Raw genomic sequence first — 24,599 nt, forward strand, 5'->3', positions numbered from 1 at the left:
TATTTGGCAATAACTTTTATTGGACATGTTACACAGCACTGTCACTGCAGGAAAGACCAGAGGCATGAAGCATTAGATACTATCGGTTGCAAACAAGCTAATGGTTGAAGTACAATATTTGAAGGGTATAAGCTGGAAAAACATGGTAAATCAAAGTTGAATAAATAAGTTGGTCTGAAGACCGTAATGAATGTTTACAACTGACAGTTTGAGTGTTTCATGTTATATTAAAATAACAGACCTGGCCAATTTGTCCTTTTAAAAAACGTCTGATCTCACATGTTTCTTGCCCTGCCTGATTTATTTTAGCAATGTAACAGGGAACCGATGAATTTGAAGAGCACAACTTTATTTTACTGATAAAAATAGAGGCAAAATTAAGTGACATTAACAAAGTGGAATTTCCATTTATAATCATTAATTATTCCACTTCAGTCGTGGTGCCCAAGTTATTCTCCATTTACCCCTAATTCTTTTTTTATCATTATTTTGTATTTAAAAAAAACTTACAACCACATTTTGGACGAAGTGATTGACGTTTTATCATAATTATATCATAATGAAACTATTTTTGCACTTGCCATGATTACATTAGAGATCTCTAACTTTTTATTTTACTCCATTAGTGCACTGCACAGCTGTATGCAGCACTATTTGCAGCGTATTCATTTAGCCATTGTCCATAGTGTTTTTACCGTCCATAAAGACAGACCTGATGGTTTCAGTTGCAGTTGTGGCCACGCGAGAACTTGTCTTTCACTCATTAGTGTGTGAACCTGTCACTCAAATCTGTTGCGCATCAGAATGACTTTCGTGCACGTGCACCTCCGCTACCACACTAGATTTAATGAATTCTGTGGAAAACACTGCAGAGAAAGTGATAATTCTTGGATCTGCTCATTTATTCAGATCAATACTAAAACTTTAAGATTCCTTTCCTAACACATACCACATCCTTCCACCAAGTTTCATGTTAATCCGTACTTTTGTTTTTGCATAATCCTGCTAACTAACAGATGAAAACAGAGTCCATAAAAACACTTTCAGGGGTAAACATTGTTTAGCCAAGGCGACCTCTTCTTCAGACGTAATAAAACAACAGAAGAAAAACACAACATACCTCCATACTGCTCGTGTGATGTCATCCAAGTGTCCGCAAGCCACGACATTCATATTCAACTTGAAACAAGGTCATTTTAACTGTGTTTTAAGCCTAAATGTCCGTTACCAGAAGTATAGAAGCTAGCGGACGTAGCCACACGATGGTGTGCCTGAGGGTCATTGAACGCACCTTTTCGGGAAAATATCAGCTGACAATAAGGCTAAAAAACATGGTGTAAATGACCTTGTTTCAAGTCTAATTTGAATGTCGGGGCTTGTGGACACTTGGGTGATACCACAGGATCAGTATGTTGTAGAGGCATGTTGCGTTTTCTCTGGTATTTTATTACGTCTGAAGTGTAGGTCAACATTGACCTCAATTGTATTGGATTCTGCTCTAACACTGTTTACCCCTGAGACTCCAGAAGTGTGTTGTGGACTCAACACTTCACCCACCCCTCCACCGGCATAGTGGTAATGAGTGAATTTTCATTTTTGGTGAACTATCCCTTTAACAATCCCAAAGCAGCTCCTCACACAGCCTCGTAAGAAACAAGTTACAAACTGTAGCTAACAAGCCTACACACTCTTTTCACTCCTCAGGCCCAGTCAGTGTCTGAGGAGCCTCCTGGATTTCAGGTGAAACAGAGCAGAGCCAGCAGAAACACAGCAGCCGCAGGGGCAAGTCCTGTAGTGTAACAGAGCCAGTCCAGATCCGCATGAAACGTGATCGACAAACAGACGGGGCTTGAGGAGACTGGGAGGGATCGGGGCCGCCGTCAGACGCGCAGACACGTAAATCTATCTGAGCTGTAGCAATGAGCAGAGACGTGGATGGATTTAGGTAATGCCAATGCAACAGGTTGTAAGAACCACGGGGGTAGAGGGAGCAGATTTGGTTGCACGATAACGACGTGCAATGCTGTGTGATTATAAATGACAGGTAAAGATTTTACAGATATTTCCCAGAACGGCATGAAATTTCAAGAGGGAAGAAAAAACATACATTCTTTCTTCTTGCACTTAACTCGCGACAACTAATTCCCTTCACTCTGGACACTCAAAGTGGTTCTAAGTGTTTCTCGGGGGAAAAACAGTATTTCACGTAATCTAGACTTAGCTGTGGGGTGTTTCTCTTTCCTCCCACTTCACCTCTCCCCCCCCCCCCTCTCTCTCTCAATGCCTCTCTCTTTGTGTCTCTCTACCTCTCACCCTCCCACAGGTCAGCCCGGCTCTGCCCCTCTCCTGTGTATTTAAAGTAATTGCTCGTGGCAGTCAAGGTGTCTGCATAAGGGCCTGTCATAAGCAATCCACTGGCATGAGTAGGGGCCTTGTGCATGAACCTAATCCAGTCAGTAAAGCCAAACGGACGGACAGAGGGGGTTAAGAAGTTGTTCAACGGGGACCAGAAAAGGAGAAGGTTCCGTGGGCTTCTAATCCTCTCAACATGAAAATGAGGCCAAGTATTTTTTTCTAATGCAGAATTTTTTTCTTCCGCCATAGCTAGGTCCTCCATGATTCTAAATACGTGTAAAATCATCGAAGATATGTAACTTTGTTTCTGTTTTTTCAAGCCTCACCACATGCCACAGAGTTCGAGGAAAAAATAGCTAATAAAACCTTTCAGCCATTTTCATTTCTGCTTTGGTGTTTTGTCATGAGACTCCTCTGAGGTACATTTACTCTACGCTCAAAAGCAGATGTATTTTTAAAATAGTACATTTTCTGGTTGTTATCACTCATCTTCATCTTGTTCTCTTTTTCACTTGTGTCTAATCAGCAGAAAGGAACAGGACCTTCTACGCACAAAACGATCCTTCTCCGTATTTGCTCTGACACTGTGAGGGCTGTTTGCTGTAGGCCTTAACACACACAGAAATTCCTCACACACTTACCCCACCATTACCGCTACCACCACCCCCCTACGTTCTGTAGCATGTTCGGAAGGCTGACAGACAGACAGACAGCCAGACGAAGCCCAAACGTCAACCCTCTCTGGGGCATGGCGACTCTTGGTCAGACACAGCAATAAGGAGTGGAGCCCCGGCCCCTGCAGCCAGACTTGAGAGGAGACGACTTAAGGTCGTCTAAGTGTTTGGGAAACAGGCCCATCAATGTCAAAGCCTTTTATTGCTTCGGCTTCCTATTGCTTTTCCCTGCTTGGGGGTTAACATGAATCTACTTCTACAGAGAAGGCAGCAGGATGGGTTCATCTTTTATCAGTCATAGCCTTGTCAAATTAAGTAAGCGCATATGAGGAATGACAAACGATTCAAAGGAAAAAGGGTTGTGGACTGTTTTTAGCGGGTTGTAAGTGAGGTTATTCATAAGCTGTGTGTCCATCTGAAATGTGTTCAGATCATATTCCTATCAATTTGGAACAGTCTTCTCATGAAACCACATTTAAATTCACTAGATCCAGATTTTTATTTGGATCTGCAACAAATTGCACACACTCATAAATATTAGTGACATTTCATTAAAATTCATGAATTATTAAGAAATCAAGAAAAATGTTGAAAAATGCACAATGTTAAATAAAGTGAAAAAAAACCTTGCTGCATCCGCCCCCTGATCCTGATCCGCACAGACATTTTACGGGTTCTTCCCAGAACTGTACTGCATCCTTTCACCACGTTTCCTGGTAATCTGTCCGGTAGTTTTTGTGTAACCCTGATAAATAACACACCAGCCTGATTTGCAGACAGTCTTGCCGGCCTGTCGAGGGCTATCAAAATTCTTTTTAAATGCAAAACTCTGTGGTTGACTTCCTGAGAGACTGGCTTCTCGGCTGAGTGTTGCCACTTCCTGTAACCATCATTTCCAATTAAAAGCCCTGTTGCATTTCTTATATACTTATGGTTGTAATTTTTACTCACACATTGTGCACCTAAATCTTTTCTCACCCCCTGCTACTGATCTGCACTAAAATGTAATTGGTTCTCTCGTGACACATACTTTTTGTAATGCTGCTAACTATCAGACAAACAAAACCATAAAATCCTTGGCAGAGGTAATAACATTTCACCATGTGTATGCTGAATAATCATATAATGAGCTGTAATGATGTACAACCACAAACATTACTAGAATATCTATAAAAATTGAAAAAACCTCAGTCTACACAATGCCCAGGCCGAATGCAAAACTAATTGGCCAAGTATATGTACATTATTAGACAGACAAAATAAATAGCAAATTTACAAAACTGTGAATAAAAACTCTTTCCAGATTTCCATGGATGAATTTTACAGATTTTTATTGGAAACTAAATTGATAACATCATCGTGGCTGTTTTGTTTCAATCCCAAAATACATTCATAGCACACAAATGACCACATGTAAATGCCTTAGAAAAAGATGGAAACTCAGAGCTCATTAAGTCACATTTACCAATAAACTTTAAGCAAATAACAATGTCTGCTTCCTTTTCCAAACAACATTTTATAGCGCTACTGAGGAACAGGGTGACACACAGGGGGGGGGGTGGTGGAGGAAAATGGGAATGGCTGGGCTTAACCAAAAACTAAACGTTTTTTTTTACCCCGACTCACACACACTGTTCTTTGTATACTGTGTATATGTGAAAATGTCTCTCTCCTTCTATTTCTATCTATCCAACTATAGAGCTTCCTATAGATCCGCCTGACTTTCTATTTATCCAGTCTAGGACACACAAAAAACCCCATGTAGTTACACACACCCACACACATTAGTGAGTCTTACGTCTGAATCACCCAGGATGGAACCGGGTGGATTGGGTGCCGCTGGCTTTAGCCTTACAAACAGCTTGTTTTAATGCTCCTGACAGGCCTGGGAGATGAACCCCTGCTTACGCCAACACACGCTGCCCTCCACTCACCCCTGTCTTTCCTCTGCGAGCCTCAAACACGAGGTGAATCCATTCTTCTCTCCCTTCTGCCTCGCTCACACGCGTTCCTTTCCACACCAATTCCAAACCAGCATTTTAGGATTGCGCAGAAAGGACAATGTATCTTAATCGAGAAAAATCTGGAGATGCCTAAGTCTTTAGTTCATTAGAACGAGTGTGTAAAATGCAATACAGAGTCGAGTTAATCAAACAGCACTAAGAGCTGTTGAGTTATTGTTGTTTACTGCCTAGAAATGATCCTTTGAGTAACATCTCTCCAGTTGGTTGTACCTTGAATTAAAGATATGGTTGGTAACCCTGGATTAGATAGCACAGGCTATACTTAAAATCATCAACCCTCTCGTCAAAGCTATGCCCCCAAAACACGTGAACGCACACTGCCTCACTAACTTTTCCGTAACTTCAGCGGGATCTCGTGAAGACTCTGGTCAAGCGCAGGGAGAGCATTCATTCAGTTCAAATTGTAATATACAATCATTGTGTTTATCACAGTGCTGCCAACGCCACAGGCACTTTAATGATGGATACTGGGATTTCAACAAATAAAATAAAAACTTACCAACCCTATACCTTTAAGAGTCATCGCTAAAAAAATGGAACTGACAGACTGATCAGACTGAAACCAGTCTACCGTAGTGTGATTTGCATGCAGGACATTATCTTGCATGAAAAGCAGCATGTGTGGTTTGTAATTTGTGAAAATGATTTGCATTTCTACATCATTTTCCTCATGGTTGCCCAACACATAAAACAGACAGATTCTTTTACTCTGTTATGGAACTTCTCCTGCACCTCTTCTGCAGGAAACTGTCCCTGATTCCAACAATATTGTTTTCCTTTCAGAAAGGGAGGTTGGCTGGTGAGTCAGTTATCTGATATGAGGCTTCTGCAAGTGTGTGTGTGTGTGTGTGTGTGTGTGTGTGTGTGGCACAACGTAGGGGATGCTGCCTGCTTGTCATCGAAGCTGTCTTGAACCCACAAAGCCAAAATGCCGCAGGAGGAATCTGTGCTCCCGTGTACTACAATATCCTGTTTGGACTCATGCCGCTCTCCCCACTCCTACACACACACGCACAAGCACACATACACACACACGCAAACACACCACACATGCAACACACACACACACTAAACCAAACCTGCACACCTTTCATCATGTCAGGTTTGTTTTAGAGGTTTTTAAATCTGAAACAATGTTTGAGGAAGTGGCAAGTGTGTGTGTGTGTGTGTGTGTGTGTGTGTGTGTGTGTGTGTGTGTGTGTGTGTTTGTGTGTGTGTGTGTGTGTGTGTGTATGTGTGTGCGTATGTGTGCATATGTGTACATAGTGAGTTAGACAGTAGGCAGAAGTAGTGTCTCAACAGTAACAATATGGGACCTCTAGTAATCACAAGTCAAACAAATCTCAAACTGTTTTGTTAAGGTGTGTGAAACTGTGTGTGCCTATATACTGTAAGTGTGCACATGCACAAAAGTGCTTAAATACCTTAAATGCATACAAACACACCATCCCCATTCATTTAAATACCTATCTGCTCATCCAGCTAGTAAACTGGCTGTATCAGTCTGCGTGCAATCACAAAAACAGAAGAGAGGGCTGAGTGAGCGGTACTGTGTGTGCACGGCTGAGCTGTGCTTCCCGTAAGCACAGGATAAAAATTACCAAAGAAAAAAACTGCAAGAAAGAGAGAGAGAGAGAGAGAGAGAGAGAGAGAGAGAGAGAGAGAGAGAGAGAGAGAGAGAGAGAGAGAGAGACGGCCCAGAGGCAAGATACCTCACTTCCCAACAGAGTGCAGTGCATTTCCTGAAACTGACAACTGCGAGGAGTTATACTGAGGCCAGGCCAGACATGAACGAGAGAGGGGGGGAAGGAGAAATAGAGAGAGAGAGAGAGAGAGAGAGAGAGAGAGAGAGAGAGAGAGAGAGAGAGAGATGGGGGGGCAAAAGAAGGAGCAAGAGAGTGACTTGACCTACAGTCAGTAAGAATGCTGTAAATACTGCAGTGACACACAAGAAGGAGCTTGCAAATTCACAGTAAACACACACACACACACACACACACACACACACACACACACACACACACACACACACACACACACACACACACACACACACACACACACTTTCTCCCTCTACTAAGAGATAAAAGCAGCTGCTCAGAATCTTTACCTCCAATCAAACTTGTTATCGACCATTGTGTTGGTACCGGCTCAACACAGCCATTGTTCACAGCCGAATGTTTGACATGAAAAGCCCGAACACTGTTGGACCACAGAAAGAAAAACAGAGGAGGGAAAGTGCGGTTTTGTCAATTATTTTCATGCATATCTCCTTTTATTTTCCTCCCTTTCTTTTCCCCTTCAGAACGGAAAAGTGGAATAGGAACGTAATGAGTTGCAGGCAGAGAGGTTGAGCGGGGTAGCAGCAGAGATGCTGGTGGTGGTGGTGTTGATGATGGTTTTGGTAATGGGGCACAAACCGACCAGAGACACCAAACTCATGAAAACACACCGACAAGGACATTTCCACTTGAGCTCAACCCGATACTTAGCATTTCCTACTTTTTCTCTGTGGAAAACCAGCACAGGCTCAATTATTAAATCTCCATTAAAACATTTAGAGTTCGGTTATTGGAGGCGGCCTGTCAGTGAAGTGAGCAAAGCGGAGGAGTGATGTTGCTGCAGCACAGCCTGCTGGTCAGAGAGGGGAGTGTATTTACTGCAATTCCCCTCCTCCACTCTTTGCAGTACTGCTGACGTTTGGCTTTTTTTTTACGCTGCTGTTTTTTAAGCCCTTCAGTCTGAAGAGGCAATATGTCCCAAACACAAGCACAAACAAAAACATTTGAATTGGACAGTTGTCACAGATTAGACTTAAAAGTGTGTTGAACTCCCCGTAGCTCTGTTTACAGACTCACTCGATTTCCATTGTTACATTATCTGTTTCATCTCTGGGTACACGGTCTCATTGTTAGAGTTTTCCTTTTTACAGTGGGTAAAAATGAAACCTTCAAATTGTTTTAAAACAGAAAACTGATTAGGAAATGTTATGTTTTCTGGGAATATTTATCTTGGAGGTGAATTTTACATTCTGCAGTCAAAGGTGACAAAAGCTTTTCTTTAACACAGACAGTTGTACATATTTTTTTAGGTTAAGTACCTTTGAATTAACACATTTTTAATTGATTCATTATTTTGGTGTTTATCGTGCAGGACAGTGTGGTTCAGCTGCAGTTAGTGTTGTAAACTGAGTCAGAGTGTGAGAATGGAAAAGACTGTGAAACATCAGAGAGCCCGATTCACACGGAATAGATTTAAAGGATAGAGACTAAAAATAAAAACACCCACATTTAATTAAAATTGGCTGTAGACAGTGTTTTACAAATACACTGTACTACTAGAACTATTCTTTACTGCTGTAATATATGCTGTACAGTGTATATTATTTCCTCACCTTATATTTTATATTCAGTCCTGCTATGCAATATTAATGTCATGCTTATGATTTCCTGACAAACTATATAATATTTCGGGGGTTTAAAAACTTTCCAAAGTGATCCTAAACATTTGTACCCTTCTATATTCTATACTTCAGATGGTACTTCACAATTAGTGCAACATTGGTGGTGAGTTTTTTTTTCAGTTCTTGACAGTACGTACATATTTCCTCGAAAACCCCAGAATCTCCCTCGAGGGATCAATTGTAGCTTGTATTACAGTTAAACTTAGTACCAAGTATTAAAACCGTCTCATTTTAAAAATACTTTAACTAGTTTTTTTCTGGTCATTTCCTTGTGAATCAGATTCATTATTATTAAAGCATTGTTTTTGTGCAGTAACAAAGCCTATATAGTAGTAGTCTGACAGGTGTACCATTTGTATGTCTCTTATTAAGTTGGTATATTTTATCATCTTCATTATTTCTCTGAAAATCTAAAACACAAGAACAGTTTGGTCTTGGATCATTTAAAATTGCAGTGCACCCTCTTAATCATTGGCTTAAAATAATTATGAAAATGAAAAACCCTGCCAGATATGAACTGCAACACAAAGATATACAGTTTATACACTCACACTATGAAGGTCTGTGATCCACTGACACCCTCTCTGACTTCCCTCCCTATTTCCTTTGACAGAAGAGGATAAAACAAAGCCATAAAATTACAGTAGCAGGCTGGAAAAGACTTTACAGCACATATACACGTTCAGTATAAAGAGAGCAGCCTTTCAGCACCAGAAGAGACTTATTTAGAGGGTTATTAGTCCCATTTACTACCAGGGCCGCTGGGGGGTCTTTCATTATGAACTGGGCTCTATATGGCTCCTATTAACAGCAGTGGAAACAAATACACTTGGGGAGTAGGAAGAAGTGTGTGTATAGTGTATAGAGTGAGCTTGGGGAGTGGAGGTGACAAACACATTGCCAAGGCATACCTGTTTCCACTCAGTGATTTACAGCTGTTCACATCCCTGCTTTAAAACATCTGGCTTCAGAGGCACTTGATTGATAAGCTGTGGACTGCTTCCTTATTGCAGCGAATTCAATATAGAGCAACAAGCAAACACCTTTTTTCTCATCATTTTAATTCTCTGCATCGCTTATCTACTGCCAAGGCGTCGCACGCAAGATAAACTTCCCCTCCTGCGACCACAGAAACACAGCGGCTGGGTTTCTCGGAGAAGAGCGAACCAAATTCCAGCATACTCTCTGTGGTGAGGCTGCAAATGTGTCAAGGTTGTGAGGGGAGCGGCCTATACAGCGAGTGCAAAGCCGAGTGATGGCACTGTGATAGAGGCACCAGACTCTGGCTCCCTGCTGTTTCACGGTGATAAGAAAAGGTTCTGAGGTTGAGACGTAATTTAAAATTTTCTTTCAGAGAATCGACATTTGAATAAACTCTGCTACCAAGTGTTACCAAGAAGTTCAAGCCACCGCTCCTCCGAAAACACAATGCTGATAAATGTAAGACCTTTAATTTGACACGGAGTGAACTATATGAGTATTGCGAGCATTTTGCTTTGACACTTTTTCATGTTGCAGCATTATGCTTAGATAATTCAAATGAATTTATCTGCTTATCAACACTAAATATCCCAAAATGACAAAATGAATACAGAATTTAGAAATATGTGTACATCTATTCGAAATGAAAAGCTGAAATATCACATTGACAGAGGTATTCAGACCCTATATCATGACACTTGAAATTAAGCTCAAGTGACTCCTACTTCTCTCAATCATCTTCAAGATGTTTCTACACCTGAACTGGAGTCCACCTTTGACAAAATCCAAACAATGATGTTTAAGGAACTGACAGCAAAGCTCCAAGACCTGAGGAAGGCTATAAAATGTAAAAATAAAATGTCTGCATTGAACGTTTTCATGAGTACAGCGTTCTCCATAATTCTTCCATAGGTTTGGAGCAAACCAGGACTCGTCCAAGAACTGGCGACAAGGAGAAAGCAACTGGGAGGAGATCGATCCTTTGTAAGAGAGGTAAAGAAGAATCTACTAGTCACTGTGGCTGACCTCGGGAGACCCTGGCTGAAGATGGGACAAACTTTCATTGCAGCGCTCTACTGTTTTGGGCTTTGTGGCAAAGAGGCCAGACTGAGGCCTCTCCTCAGTGAAAACTACACTAAAGCAAAACACCATGTAAATGACTTGTAAAACGTGATTCTCAGGTCTGATGAAACTGTTTACCCCCAAAAAATCCTGGAAAGATTTGAAAATAGCTGTCCCCCAATGGTCCCCATCCAACCTGACAGAGTGAAGACATTGCAGAAAGACATTGACTACATGTTTTCATAATCAGCATAAAAATACATGTGACCTTGACCCTGGATCAGTAGAATCAATGAGCTCCTCCTCGAGTCCAAGAGGACATTTATACCAGATGTAATGAAGTTCCTGACTTATCACGTTCACAAGAGTGACATGGATGTAGAGGGAGACGGACAGACATACAGATAATCCCCCAAAACATATAGTGAAGACTTTTAAGGAATGTAATAAAAGTTATTAAGTCATGTTTTTACCAAAAACGTTTTTTACAGTCACAGTGACTCGGATCCAAATTTAGGAAATTCTCTGAAGTCACGCCCGAGATTCACAAGGCAATAACTTGTATTGTGAGGTTGGTAACATTGACCTTTGATCAAATTAATTGTAAATACAGGTGAACATATATTTGAAGAAATGTCCTCAAGGTGTTATGGAGATAGTTGGTTCATCGGAGTGACACTGATGAAAGAACATACAGAGGGACAGCCCGAAATGATAATGCCTCTGACCATGGCTGTCCCCAGCAGGAAGGCACAACAGAGACAAAAAGACACATGTATCTGCATTTTCTTTAACTTCTCTGATCCTTGTCAAAGTGATCTCTTTACAAAGTTGTTGTTTACAACATGTTCTGCTGAGTCACTACTTTCACATAGTTCATGCTGCTTTCAGTGTGAAATTGTAAAACTATCTGAGACCACATTCTACAAAGACTTCAATTCGGCTACATGCTAAAATGATACAATTAAATGAAACATTTATTAGCAACGGTTTTATTACATACAATTCTTATTGGCCTCCTCTGTAGTAATTAATGTAATTTTGCAGTAATTAATGAAGCTTAATTGTTGCAATTTCCCTTCAATGCCATCTGGAGTTCATCATCAGTTTGTTTAAGGCTGAGCTTGTGAGTGGGGGGAAAATATCCTCAAGCTACCGTATACTTTGACTTCCATTACTGGAATCCTAATAATTTAATTTAGGGTAATTATGCTGGTTAAGTGGTTTCATCTGTATATTTAACCTCATTGTTGTCATGCTACAATTAGGAGAAACATTATTAAATGAAACAAAAATCCAAATTTAAACAAAAGTACTGCATGGAAAATTTAATTTCCATTTCTAGGGGCAACAAAAACAAAAACTTTTTGGTATAATCCAAATAAACACATTTTCTGGTTTTTCTAAAATTATTATTATATTATTAAAAGCAGCCATGACACAAAAATGCTTGCCAGTTTGAAATAACAATTTCTCAGGCTATTTTTCCCATTCAATGATCCCTAGTGTGTGTGCTTTTTGTTTAATTGGGCCCCATATGAATCGTGCTACAGGTGATGGAGTGTACTAGTTCGAATGAAGACAAACTGATGCCAAACAAAGCAATGCAGGGCACAGGAGAAAGCTGGGAAAGGTTTGTAAGATTTGTGCAGATTTTAAACAGACTCCTGAGAAAACACACACACGCACGCACACACACACACACACGTTTGTACAGCTGTCTTAGTGAGGACACTCATTGGCATAATGCATTCCCTAGCCACTAGCCCCTTACCCTAACCATCCAAACTAAATGCCTAACCCTAACCCTAACCCTTAACCTAACCTAAACCTAATTCTAACCCTAACCCTAAAACCAACTCTTAACCCCCCAGCAGTCCATTAAAGGGGGCTCACAAAGTGACGACCGGCCAAAAGGTCCTCACTTTCCCAAAACGTCCTCACTCCGTAGGTTGTAGACTCACACTGGTCCTCACAAAGATAGCTGTACAAGAGCACACACACACACACACATATATTTCTGCTACAGACACAAATCTCCTCACTGACTTGGCAGTAGTAAAAATGACCAGACCTACAGAAGTGGAACCGTTATGATTTTTTAATTCCTGAAGCAGCACAACAACAGAAATAATCCTCCTCATTAGTGTTAATGTAAACTTGAAATATGAAAACCTGAGACACCGACTGTGAATCCAGCAGCAGTCACAGCCCAGTGCGACTGCACAGCACCCCCAAGCAACCCCCCCCCCCCCCCCCCCCCCCCCCCCCCCCCTCAGATTTTGGAGAGACAAAGACACGAAATACAACAACACACCTGTAGTATCGTCTTTATTACACAACGCAATGTTGAATAATTCAGCAAGAGAAGCACTACTACTGGACTGCAGGTTATGGAGCCAACTCTTGTTTGCCTGTCTATTTTTGGTTTGCTGCAGCTCGCTCTGCTTCACTGTCTGGCCTGGTTTACTGGCAGTTACTCCTGCTGAATTTGGATTCAACCCTGATATACTGCACCGCACCAAGATACTCCAAACCAGCAATCTACTGCTGTGTGTGCAATCCAGGCAGATTTCATTAATGCTAATGGAGCCAAAACAGCGCTCATAATTTCCAGCCACTGCACCAAGACTAGGTAATGATTTGGTTGCATTCAGTCAGAGATCATGTTGGTGAGGGTATATCTTTTTTTTTCTTCGTCTGGATGGTTTATTTCTGCACTCCTTGCTTGCTGAGTCTCTGAATTTTCCAACCTGCGGTAAGAGGCAATAAACCGGACCATCTCCCCCTCCACCTCCCCCATCACTGATGGTCTCTCACTGTAAAAACCTTCGCAGAACCACCGACACCACTGAGGGGGAGTAAACACTCTCACCCCTCATAACAGTAGCACGAGGGGCTTCATAATGCAGGATTCACAGTGTCAAAACGCACTCTGTAATTAAGTACTTCATGAAAATGCCTTTTATTGCCCTGGGAGTGACGTGTACGTCATAAAAGACGACTAGCCCACTCTCATTTTGGCCCCAGTGGGAGAATAGACTCCAGCAGCCACTGATCTCTTTCTGTGGAAGAGAAGTCAAAACCTCTAACGTGTGTGTCATCTTTTATCTGTGACATACAGTATGTGATTTAGTTTGTTGTGTCCTCATCCAAACAGGAACTTGTTTTACAAGGAATATAACAATTTTGTGACTTTTTTCATGCGTACCAAAGGATCACTTTTCTCTCTGTATAACACTCAGATACTGTTCAGAACAAAAGCCTGCAGACTTTTACTGCAGCAGGCGCTGATGTAACACTGGATGTTCTCCACCTTGTATATTAAGTTATTCCAGAATAGACACTTGATGACATAAGGTGTGATGCCTCAGTTTAGCATAGAAGTATTATTAGGCAACATCCATACTACTACCTTTTCTGTTAACAGCATTTTCAAACTGAAATAATCTGTGTGTACACATTTTTCGGCTCCATATCAGTTTTAATCCCGGGTCTATAACATGCCTGAAAAAGCACATCACATGAACACGCACACAGAGGATGCACGTGCCATTGTACACAGAAGGCAATTGATTGTTTGTTGCACAAAGAGCTACCGAAAAAATGAGAAGCAGCAATGGCGAAAAAGTAAAATGCAGAATTTAGCCTAACTGCAAAACAAGAAATGCACACACTGAGGTAAATTATTAAGGGTGTGGAGTGGAAACCATTATGTAGAAATGGGAAGACGGGCCACCCAAACAGCTGCTCAGTAAACTTCCAACACTATTGCCTACTGTGCAAATGGCAACACAAAGCAATCTGTGGCTGCATTGTTTGTTCTGTATCCACATATGACACACCAATCAAGGCAGGTTATACCAACTGCCAGTGACTTTCTATTGCATTTTGAAGACAACCTACAATTCTTTGTGATGCTGACCTGTGCAATGCAATGCATTATAAACTATATGGCAGTCAATAGAGCGCTTACCTCCACCAACAGCCCCGTTCAATTCAAACAAGCTGCACCAAATTGGACACACACATAGATATCAGTCTCTTAAACATGCCTGATTTTTTTCATCAGCATCCATGAATTATTCCCTGGGAAAGCAGTGAAAATGTCAAAATGCCCTACATCAAATGATCTCTTTCGCAATGACAAAAGAAAGTGATTTTCAAAAACATCTGAGATCCACTCCTTTGCCTGGATCTGTGGCAAATGTTAACGGGTTCTTCCTTGGCGCTTCCATGCCGCACCCCTTCACCAGGTTTCAAGAAAACCTGAGTCTGAAATTACAATTTTTACTGTATTCCTGCTAATAGACAAATGGTAATGAAAACATAACCTCTTTAGCTTGAGCAACTCAAAGGTTCAGAGCTAAGTGAATCAAAGCTGACTTACAGGCCACCAAACAATGTCAATCAAAAGACACTAACCAAATGAGGACACAAGGGATTGCTAACGGGGCAATGAATGTTGGTAAAGTGTTTGACAGGTTTTGACTAGAGGCCTGTACACCCAAACCCAGACACCCCCAGCCGACTTACTGCCTGTAAGACCAAGCCAATCTCAACTGTAAGTGAACTGTACTACAGGCTTACGTGTAACATTTATTCTGCTTGTATTTTGGCCAAGTGAGGGCAATTAAACCATTTCTAAAACGTGCAAGTGAGTGAAGGTAGAGCGCAGGTCAGCAACCACATAAAAGGGCCCGAGCCTGTAATGAGATTAACTTCTGAATCCCTGCATGCACAGAAAACATGAATCAGTGTGTGTGGCTGTTTTACTGCCCCAAGACTTTTTTATGCTGTTAGACATTGGCAGACGGTCAAGAAACCGGGGCACAATTTGTTCTTTTCTTTCTGACTTCATTTCTCTATCTTTTCATAAAGCAACAGCACCCAGACCAGCTTCTCTTTAGGCAGGGGGGGCAGGAGGCCACCGATCTCACACCATCCGTTTGTGTGCATATGTGTGCATCTGTGTCTTGTGCATGTGCCCGAAGTAGGGCCACTGCCTGGTCTAATTTGTCATTCGAAGAACTTGGCAGTAAAGCCAAAAAATATTAAGAGGATTTATTGGATATGTTCACAGTAGAGTCACTGTCGAATCCTGCATAAAGTCCTACAAAATAACTTCTTGGCACATGTGTTGGGGCACAAAGTGACAGCGGGGATAGGACCGTGTATCGCAAACTTTTGTCAAAGGGATAATATTCAAGAATAAAACAATTAATGAATTAAAGTATTTTAGACTTTCGCTCTTGACTAAACGCCATATGCTTGAAACGCCCCTCAGTGCCATTTATATCAGAGTACAGTGTACATGACAGGCATACAGAGGCCACGCAGACAAAAAGTCAATTTGTTCAGAGCTCTGCACAAAAGACGCCAGTTGCTCAGCAGAGAGGGGCCCCTACTTGAAGACGACGGGCCGTGATGCATGTGTCTCTGCCTGCGATCCCTCCTGTAGGGCTGCAGTGGGTTCTCATTGTTTAACTGCGGCCAGCTTGTAAGAGGGGAACTAATTAAGAGCTGCCTGTAGGTGGCCCAGGCAGACTTTTAAAGGTCTGAGAGGAGACATGGAAGAGGAGGAGGAGGAGGAGGACGGGGATCGTGGCCATACCCGGCAAGAGAAGGACACGACTGACTGCCTCAGGTCACAAGATGACAGACATCACTGATCTGGTGCTGCTTGACAGAATACAGAAGCAGGGGATGTGTTTCTGGATGAGAGTTTTTAGACAGGCTGAGAGATGAGAACGGAGAGAAAAGAGGGAATCACAGCAGAGGGATAGAGAGAGAGAGAGAGAGAGAGAGAGAGAGAGAGAGAGAGAGAGAGAGAGAGAGAGCGAGAGAGAGATAAGACACAATCACTGCAATCAGCTAAACAAGACCTTCCTCTGTTTGGGCCCTAAGACACACACACACACACACACACACACACACACACACACACACACACACACACACACAGACAGACATTATTACAACTTGTCTTGATCTTAAAATTGTATGATTTATATTTATGTTGGTTATTTTTGTCCCCATGTGCAAACAGATTTAGGTCCCAACAACATGAGTAATATCCAGACCCCCCCCCACACACACACACACAGTACCATATCAAACCACTGAGCCACGTACACAATCAGCGGAAATCAGTGTTTGTCTGAAGCGTAACAAATCAAGCCTCATTTACACAGGGCCAAGTAAACAAATAAAGAGTGTTTACAGTAAAAAAGGAAGAACTATCTTAACGGTATATGTTTTATACATAAGTGTCTGTTGTTGTATGTTGGAATTTTTACTTAAGATATTAACAAATCAATTTAACTTGAAGAAATAATAAAGATTTGTCATCTCAGATCTGTATGTGTGTGTGTGTGTGTGTGTGTGTGTGTATATTGGGTTTAGAGGAGCAAAAGACATGATTGCGTGCGGACGCTGCCCTGCACAACTTCCTCTTCAGAAGCAGACATCACAGCCGGCTGTATTGATGCCTCTCTCACATGTCAACAAACACACACACAGACACACACACACACACACACACACACACACACACACACACACACACACACACACACACACTGCTTCAGCAGAATCAAACAAACGGTTAAAGGTTCCTGCCGATGCTGACACAGAGAAATAATACTGATAGAGATACCAGAAATGGCAGATAAAGTCTGTTTGAACAGGCGGCAATCTGAACACAGGAAGGAGCCAGCGCATGTCAAATTTACATTAAGGCTCGAGGGTGCGGATATGCATTAATTCCTGAATATAAAATAACAGAAAACCGATGCAGTGTATGTGCAGGCACATCGCCTCAGGCACTATGGGTGGATCTGGTAGCTGTCTACAGAAATCCAGATAAGGATGTCAAATGACAGTGCTGTCCTTCGTGGCGTGACACCAGGGGCAAAACAAACCAGCTGTTATGGGAGTGCCCGACAGGCCCAAATCCGAGCCCGGCTGTTGTGGGCACGGTAGCACAGCAACGGGTACAATTAGACGCAGTCTGTCCCCACAGCTGGAAAACTCGCTCTCACACACTTAGGCATTAACACCCAGTGGTCACACACCCATATACACACGCAACTAATCAGCTCCACAGAAATACATCAAAAAGATTATTCAAAAGTACATACACGTGTGCCCACGCTAATGGGATGACACAGGCTGAATGTTTCTTTACCAAATTCATTTGGACAATTTAATAAACCTGGCCTCATGCTTTACTCTGATTAAATGTGTACAAAAATCTATCATAACATAAAATGATTATAACAAAGACCGGTAACACAAGCTGCAGAAATAATAATCATAGTTGGATTGTCGTAAGCAAACAGGCCCCTAACACAACAGGCTGTATGTTGTTTTAAGCCGTACCAGCAGGTTGCCTGCAGACTGTGTAAGAAGAGTGCCATCTTCTGTTAGGGAAACAAGTGCTAGATTACTAGATATGATATGTTCCTTTTCAATATTCTAATAAGAGAAGCTGGACTATTAGGATTCAGAGTCCACTACTTTGATAGTAACAAACATGGGAGCTGCTGTGGAGATGCAACCATATCCTTCTGTGGTTATGCAGCAGTTTACACATATCTGTCTTACATCTTTCAATAGATAGTGACACCAATATTCCAACTGTTGACCTTATTCAGAATCGGACATTTTAATTATGGTGTTTACATTAGTTGCTAATAGAAATCTATTTATATTTCCATTTATATGTTATGATTGTGGCTCATGTCATTACGTCCTCTACATCTGGCCAGTTTTAAAGCCCCAAACTGAAATACTATAGTGTACAATGCTACCATATATATAATTTTAGGTGATTTCTTTCTAAATCTAAAACAATTTTTAATTTTTCTGTCTTGTTTACACCGAGGGAATGTGATCTTATGCTGGTTAAGATGATCAGAAAATGCTGTTAAGATGCCAGTGTCTTATTCAGACTATGTCTTAATCTGGTAAATCTGAATATTGGCGTCCATGTAAACATAGTCATTGATGCAGTTTGAGTAACTAAAGAATATATTAGCACAGCATATTCATGGATCACCAATTGCCTTTGGTTTTGCTGCTTACCTTTTTCTTCACATATCAGCAGGTATCTGTTACAGTTTCAGTATATTCAAGCACTTTGATTTGTCTACTTTTACACGGTGACAGCTGCAGACACACTGTAAAGCACAGAGAGTCTGACTATGGCAAGAAGATTCAAGGAAGAACAAACTAATTCTTTAGCACTAATTTGAAATAAAATACATAAAAACAATAGGTTTCTATTTAGGAACAAAATACACCCATAATAAAATATGAGTTACTGTAATCACATTTTCCAGGAGTGACGATCAAATGTCAAATGATTAATGGCAGTTTGGGTGTCGGCTACTTGTGGTTTTCTATACCATGTAAAAATTGACATTTTCCTTCGCGTTTTTTGGCCCATCAGATACGCTCAGGGTGGAAGGAGTAATGGAGAGGTAGAGAAAAGGGAAAGAGGAAGAATAGCGGGAGAGCCAGTCCAGTACCTTGTGGAATTCAAGTGGTGTGTGGAGAAAGAGTCCTGGACCGGTGCCACGAACGGGCAGGTCAAAAGAATGCAAGAGAGCGAGTATTCTGCAGCTCGTAACTCTCGTTTTAGCGTTGCAGTTTGTTTTATTAATTTGTTGTTACTAGGAATGAAAAAGACTGGATGGTTGGAGAGTCTTTTATCACCCCTCACGACTAAACTAACTAAAAACAAGACATTGAGCGACACGGTGCAAGAACTTTGCCGAATATGGTAACAACTGTGTTCCTCTGTACAAAAGGTTGCTGAGCTTTTTGTTTTCAAGAGGGCACAGGGAGGAGAATGCAGAGCAAAGCCAGAGGCCAGAGATGGAGTTGAATGACAGGGGTGACTGTATATCTGCAGGGAACAGAAGCAGGGAAAAGAAAGCCCATTAGACAAAGAGAGTAAAAACAACATCCACGTCTATGAGAATCAACACCCATGCACTCATCTATTATTTCTTGTCTTTGATTTTAGATGTTGTTATATATTATATGATCTAAAATGATATTGTATTGTTGATTGAACTGATTCACCACTTTGGACCAGATCTAAGCTCTGCCTCGTCCTCACCATCAAGCCCTCCTGATCGCCTCTGCTCTGGATCCTCCCTCAGATCGACACTCCTCCTGCACCCTCCTCCTCCTCCTCCTCCTCCTCCTGCTCTGACACAGTTCAATTATTCCACCTGATATTTGGAAGTTTTAATAAAGACTGATTATACTGATATTACAATCCTGCCTCTGTGTTCAGCTTTTCAACTGATATGTCTGTGAAAGACTCATATAGTCTGAACAGATTTATTGGACAGGCTTCAAGTCTTAGATTCAGTGAATAAGTCAAACAATAGAAAGATCTTGTTTCAATTTCTATAATGACATTATCCATCTCAAAAATTAAATAATTGTATTTTTGGGACATTAGATCCTCTCTGCGCAACATGGTACTTCAAATTTGATTCACACCTATGAGAACTAATTCTAAAATGCAGCCAACATAGAAGCTCATAAAAAGGACTAAATGTAATACAGAAAAATAAACAATTCTGCATGTCAACATGTCGCAGCAAATCTCAGAAGCCTTCAGTGGACATGAGCTGTCAACAGGATGGTGCAGATCACTGTGGCAGATGTAAACTTATGTATATACATATAGTGACAGGGAACAACCACATGTACACAAAACATCAACTACATGATAACCCCTGTGTGGACTCCACCAGTCTCCCACTGCAGGAATCAAGCCAAACACTATTGTTGATATCATTTCTGCATTTTTTTCCACTTTGCTCCTATTGTGGTTTTTAAGACATGACCTCCAGGCCTTTCACACGTGCACAACACAGCGGGAGGTTCTCTGCACAGATGCGTTCACAACAGCAACAATTCCTCCACGTTATTCAGGCGAGAGGTGGAGCAGGCAGAGGCAGGAAGTGATATATTAACTCAGCTGCGGAGATCAAGTGATCATGTTTACAGGCCCCCCCCCGACAGCGTCGTCAGCTCTAACACCACAAACTCTCTTGACAAATCTTCGTCGGGGTCTTCGACGTGTATGCCGCCTCTTTTTAACCAGGTGATATTTGTTTTCTCTTAGTTTTTTTTCAAATTTTTGCATCTGTCACATCCCCCCCCCCCCCCCCCCCCACTCGCTCACGGTGAATCCAGCGAGGGATCCCCTGCTTGGACAAAATCGTTCACACACCTCTGTACCTCTTCCAGAGGAAATACGGAGGAACTGTGGAGTTCAGTGCATGTCAGAAAGCAGCTTAAGTGAACACGTGTCGTAAAAGATGCCTGTGGAAACATGGGAAAACCCCATGTGGGAGAACTGGGGATGGAAAGAGGGATGGAGGGTGAACTCTTGTAGCAATCACGAGCACACTTTATACAGCAAGCTGACAGAGGAAGCAAAGAAATCACATTTTGATGAAACTCATTTGTATGAGTGGGTCAGCAGGAGGAAGAAACATCGTCGAAAAATCACACAGCAACAAAGAGCAGGGAATTCTCAACCTTCTGAGGGCATGTGGCGACAAGCTCTCAGTAGCCGAACATGTCCTACATCCAACTGAGAGGGATTTCTTTGTCATTTCCCTCAAGACTAAAGGGATAATCCTCTTTCTAAGTCTCTGTACCTGGTAAGGCCTCGGCCCTCGAGAGCCTCTTTAACCCTCGAGAGAGTTCAACAAAACAACTTCATTTAGAGAGCGGCCTGAGGGGCTCTGCTGCTGAAGGCCTTTACGATAATGACAAGTAGGAAAAATCTGTACAATGTGGATCAGCCAGAGCAGGGTGATGCAACTCCAGAAAAAAGCAAAGGGAGAATGTCATGGGACTTACTGAGTTTTGTCCGTCACCACTGGAAGGGGAATGTCCTCACTCATGTAGTCGAGCTCATCAGTTATGCTGTTGGTGCGGGAGATGTCGAGGGAGGTGTTGTTGTCGTGATTCCTCCTCACTGTAAAGCACAAGAATCAAGTATAATATTACAACACATGCATCTTGGGCTTATAAACTATATACAATATTTAAACTGACAAATGTTTTTTTAATTAACTTAATTTGAATACAAAGAAAACATATATAGTTGTGTTATAGCCCTTAAACTACCAGGTACAAAAGTGTTAATTTAATCATTTTGCAAATAGTCTAAATTCTCTACAGGACTTTTTCACATCAGAGAGAAGACATCGTATCTTAAGTTGAAAAAGGACAAAGGACACTGTTCCATTTTAAAGCAAAAATAAGCAGAGAAGGGCAGACGTGTATAAATGAGATAAAAGCAGACACAAAGAAATGACAGATACCTGGAGAGCCAGGACAGCTCAGAGCAAAAGACGACCAAGAATGATGAGGAGGGCCTGACGTCATGCAACAACAATAAGTGGAGAATAAAAAGAAAGAAGAAAATCAAAAGGAATCAAACAAAAAAGTTGAAACACAATTAACAACAGTGGGTTTCTTCACTTCAATTCTAAACTAGAATGGCAATGAGTGGATCAGAAACCTCCACCAGGGCCCAACAGTCGCATAAAGTCCAATCAAGCTGCAATCCCTTAATGTACCTAATTTATTTCATCAAGATCCCTGAAAAAACACCTTTTCTCACTGCTGGGTCACACTGGGTGCGTGTGCAGCACATGGCGGCTGTGTCCGCTGATCTGCTGACTCTCGCACACGTAGCGTATCTGCTTTGGAGCTGCTACCTGAGGTTCATGGTATCACTACTGTGTCAGTCAGACAACTCACATTCAAATGTTTATTGCAACAGTAGAACATGTTAGTGTTTGGCGTCTCGGCTCCAACTTAATCCCTCCCCCAGATATGATTACACACATTCACTGCGGCAGCTCTAACCTGATAACATGGGGCGCTGAAAAAAAACCCAAGACATTCCACGACAAAATGTAATGGGCTCTTCCTACGTACCCTTCAGTTTTGTGGTAATCTGTTCAGTTGTTTTTATGTAATGCTTGCAAACAAACATACAAATGGAGGTGGAAACATTCTCCTTGGCTTGGGTAATTAACATGAAGACTTGTAAAAAAATCTCTATACATGAGAGGAACTTTTTAATTGATAATTTACACCAGGAGACAACCTGTGCAGGAGCATAAATTGCAGCGCTCCAGCTCAACCATGCAGCTGGATGGCTGCTGGCGCGGCTAAAAACTACAGCAAAGAACAACATGTGTCGAGGGGGCCTTGACCTGCAGTCAGACCGTCAGCAGAGTTTGACATGTCTCTCCTCCAAACCACCGGGCCTCCATTGTGACCGAGAATGGAGAGGCAAATCTACGTCCAAGAACAGAATGACCATTCCAATTCGAGTAAAAACCATTCAGCCTCTCTTGTTTTCCATCATCGAGTTTGTTTAACATTGTCCAAGCCGGAAGAATAGACATGCAATAGAGGGGGGAGAGGGGAGAGGAAAAGTGTGTGTGTGTGTGTGTGTGTGTGTGTGTGTGGGGGGGGGGGGTGTAATCAGAGCCACCTTTAGAGCCCCTAACTTCAACTCAGTGAAGGAGACATGCACCTACTTATCAGCTACACAAACAGGATAAGGGTTTATGGACATGTATGTAGTTTATCTGGACCATCAGTGCAAACGTGTTTTGGACGGGAGAGAACGAGCCGAGGGCAGGAGAGAGAGAAAAAAAGGGGGAAAAAAAGACTGTGAGATAGAGCTAGAGAGGGAGAGAGGGAGAGAGGGAGAGAGGGAAAGAGAGAGGGAGCGCGCCATTGAGAGATTCTCACAGACAGGGAGGTACGTGGGACCAGACAGATAAGTAGAGCGATAAGCCGGACATTGACCAAATCAAACAATGACCAGTTTATTTCTGACCACTGGTGCTCCACAATGACACTCATCAACTCCACAACCCCTCTGCCGCCTCTCTTTCGGTGTCCCCGTCTCGGCCTCCCCGGGCCCCACTAGGACCCTGCCCCATTCCTATCCGGGCCAGCCATGTTCCTCCCTCACCCGTGGTGTTGGCAGGGCACCCAGTAAAGAAAACAGGCCAGGTCAACCCAGGACCAGTGTCTGACTCGCTCTCTCTCTCCCTGTCTCTCTCTCTGCTTGGCTCTGGTTTGGTCCAGTTGGGGACAAAGGCAGAGCCAGTGAGCGAGTCTAATTAAAATACTGTCTGGGCCACATTAAAAAGGAAGGCTAGCTAATGATTAACACAGAGGAGTTTTTAATGAGAGAAAAAGAAGTACTTGACTATTGGAAGGGGCTGCTGCTCAGACAGAGCAGTGAACACACACACTATATGCTCAGCCTTTGTGTCTGTCGTTTGGACAAAGAACAACTGGTTCATAAAAAGAGTCTGTCTTCTTGTTACTTGGATTTTATTAGCACCGTTTATAGTTTAAAGTTACACGATAAAGAAGTGGAAACTGGAGGGAGCTACCACAGGACCAGAGTTGACTGAAATATCTGTTGATAAAAATGATACATAACCCATTGTAAAGATCCCGTTAAGTGCATCTCAGTGGTGATAGGAGTTAGAAGGACTAACCTGTTTGTCTGAGCATCCTGTTGATTCCTGCAGAGAAAGGGAAAAAAGGGTTAATATGGGAGCACACAGCAATTTGCGCCGAAATTACACAAACGTAATCAATGATCTCTTATCAGTTCCTGCTTTGAAACACAGCAGCATTTTTAGTTTTTTAGGCCAGTTGACATTGAAACATAAAAGAGGGACGCACAGTGTCTACTTATTCATATGTGCATATTCATGCATTCATTCATTCTCTGCCTGCGTTTGCCATTTTATTCATTCAGTAATTTCCGGCGCAGTAACGCCAGCTCTTCCTGCCTAAAACAAGGTTATTTTTAAGACCATAATTAATGAAATTTAAAACCAATGTCAAGTACAGCAGAAATGAGGGAATATCAGAGTCACAGAATTACTTACACTTCCCTATATATGAAGGTGAAGCAGCAGAGTAGAGAATAACCCTTGAAACACCACGTTA

At 42.0% G+C, this 24,599-nt stretch overlaps 1 protein-coding gene across 1 annotated transcript in view; it reads right to left on the reverse strand.

Moving 5' to 3' along the window:
• kcnq1.2 (potassium voltage-gated channel, KQT-like subfamily, member 1.2) overlaps positions 1-24,599 on the reverse strand; it is a 176,822-nt gene that overhangs the window by 119,802 nt on the left and 32,421 nt on the right. The window contains exons 12-14 of the mRNA XM_034588885.1: positions 24,140-24,166; positions 21,926-21,979; positions 21,459-21,576 (exon numbers count right to left, since the gene is read on the reverse strand). Coding sequence (XP_034444776.1) covers positions 21,459-21,576; positions 21,926-21,979; positions 24,140-24,166 — 199 coding nt within the window. The remainder of the gene's footprint in view (positions 1-21,458; positions 21,577-21,925; positions 21,980-24,139; positions 24,167-24,599) is intronic.

This window comes from Hippoglossus hippoglossus, chromosome 6, assembly GCF_009819705.1.
Source record: "Hippoglossus hippoglossus isolate fHipHip1 chromosome 6, fHipHip1.pri, whole genome shotgun sequence".
In the NCBI taxonomy this organism is placed as follows: domain Eukaryota; kingdom Metazoa; phylum Chordata; class Actinopteri; order Pleuronectiformes; family Pleuronectidae; genus Hippoglossus; species Hippoglossus hippoglossus.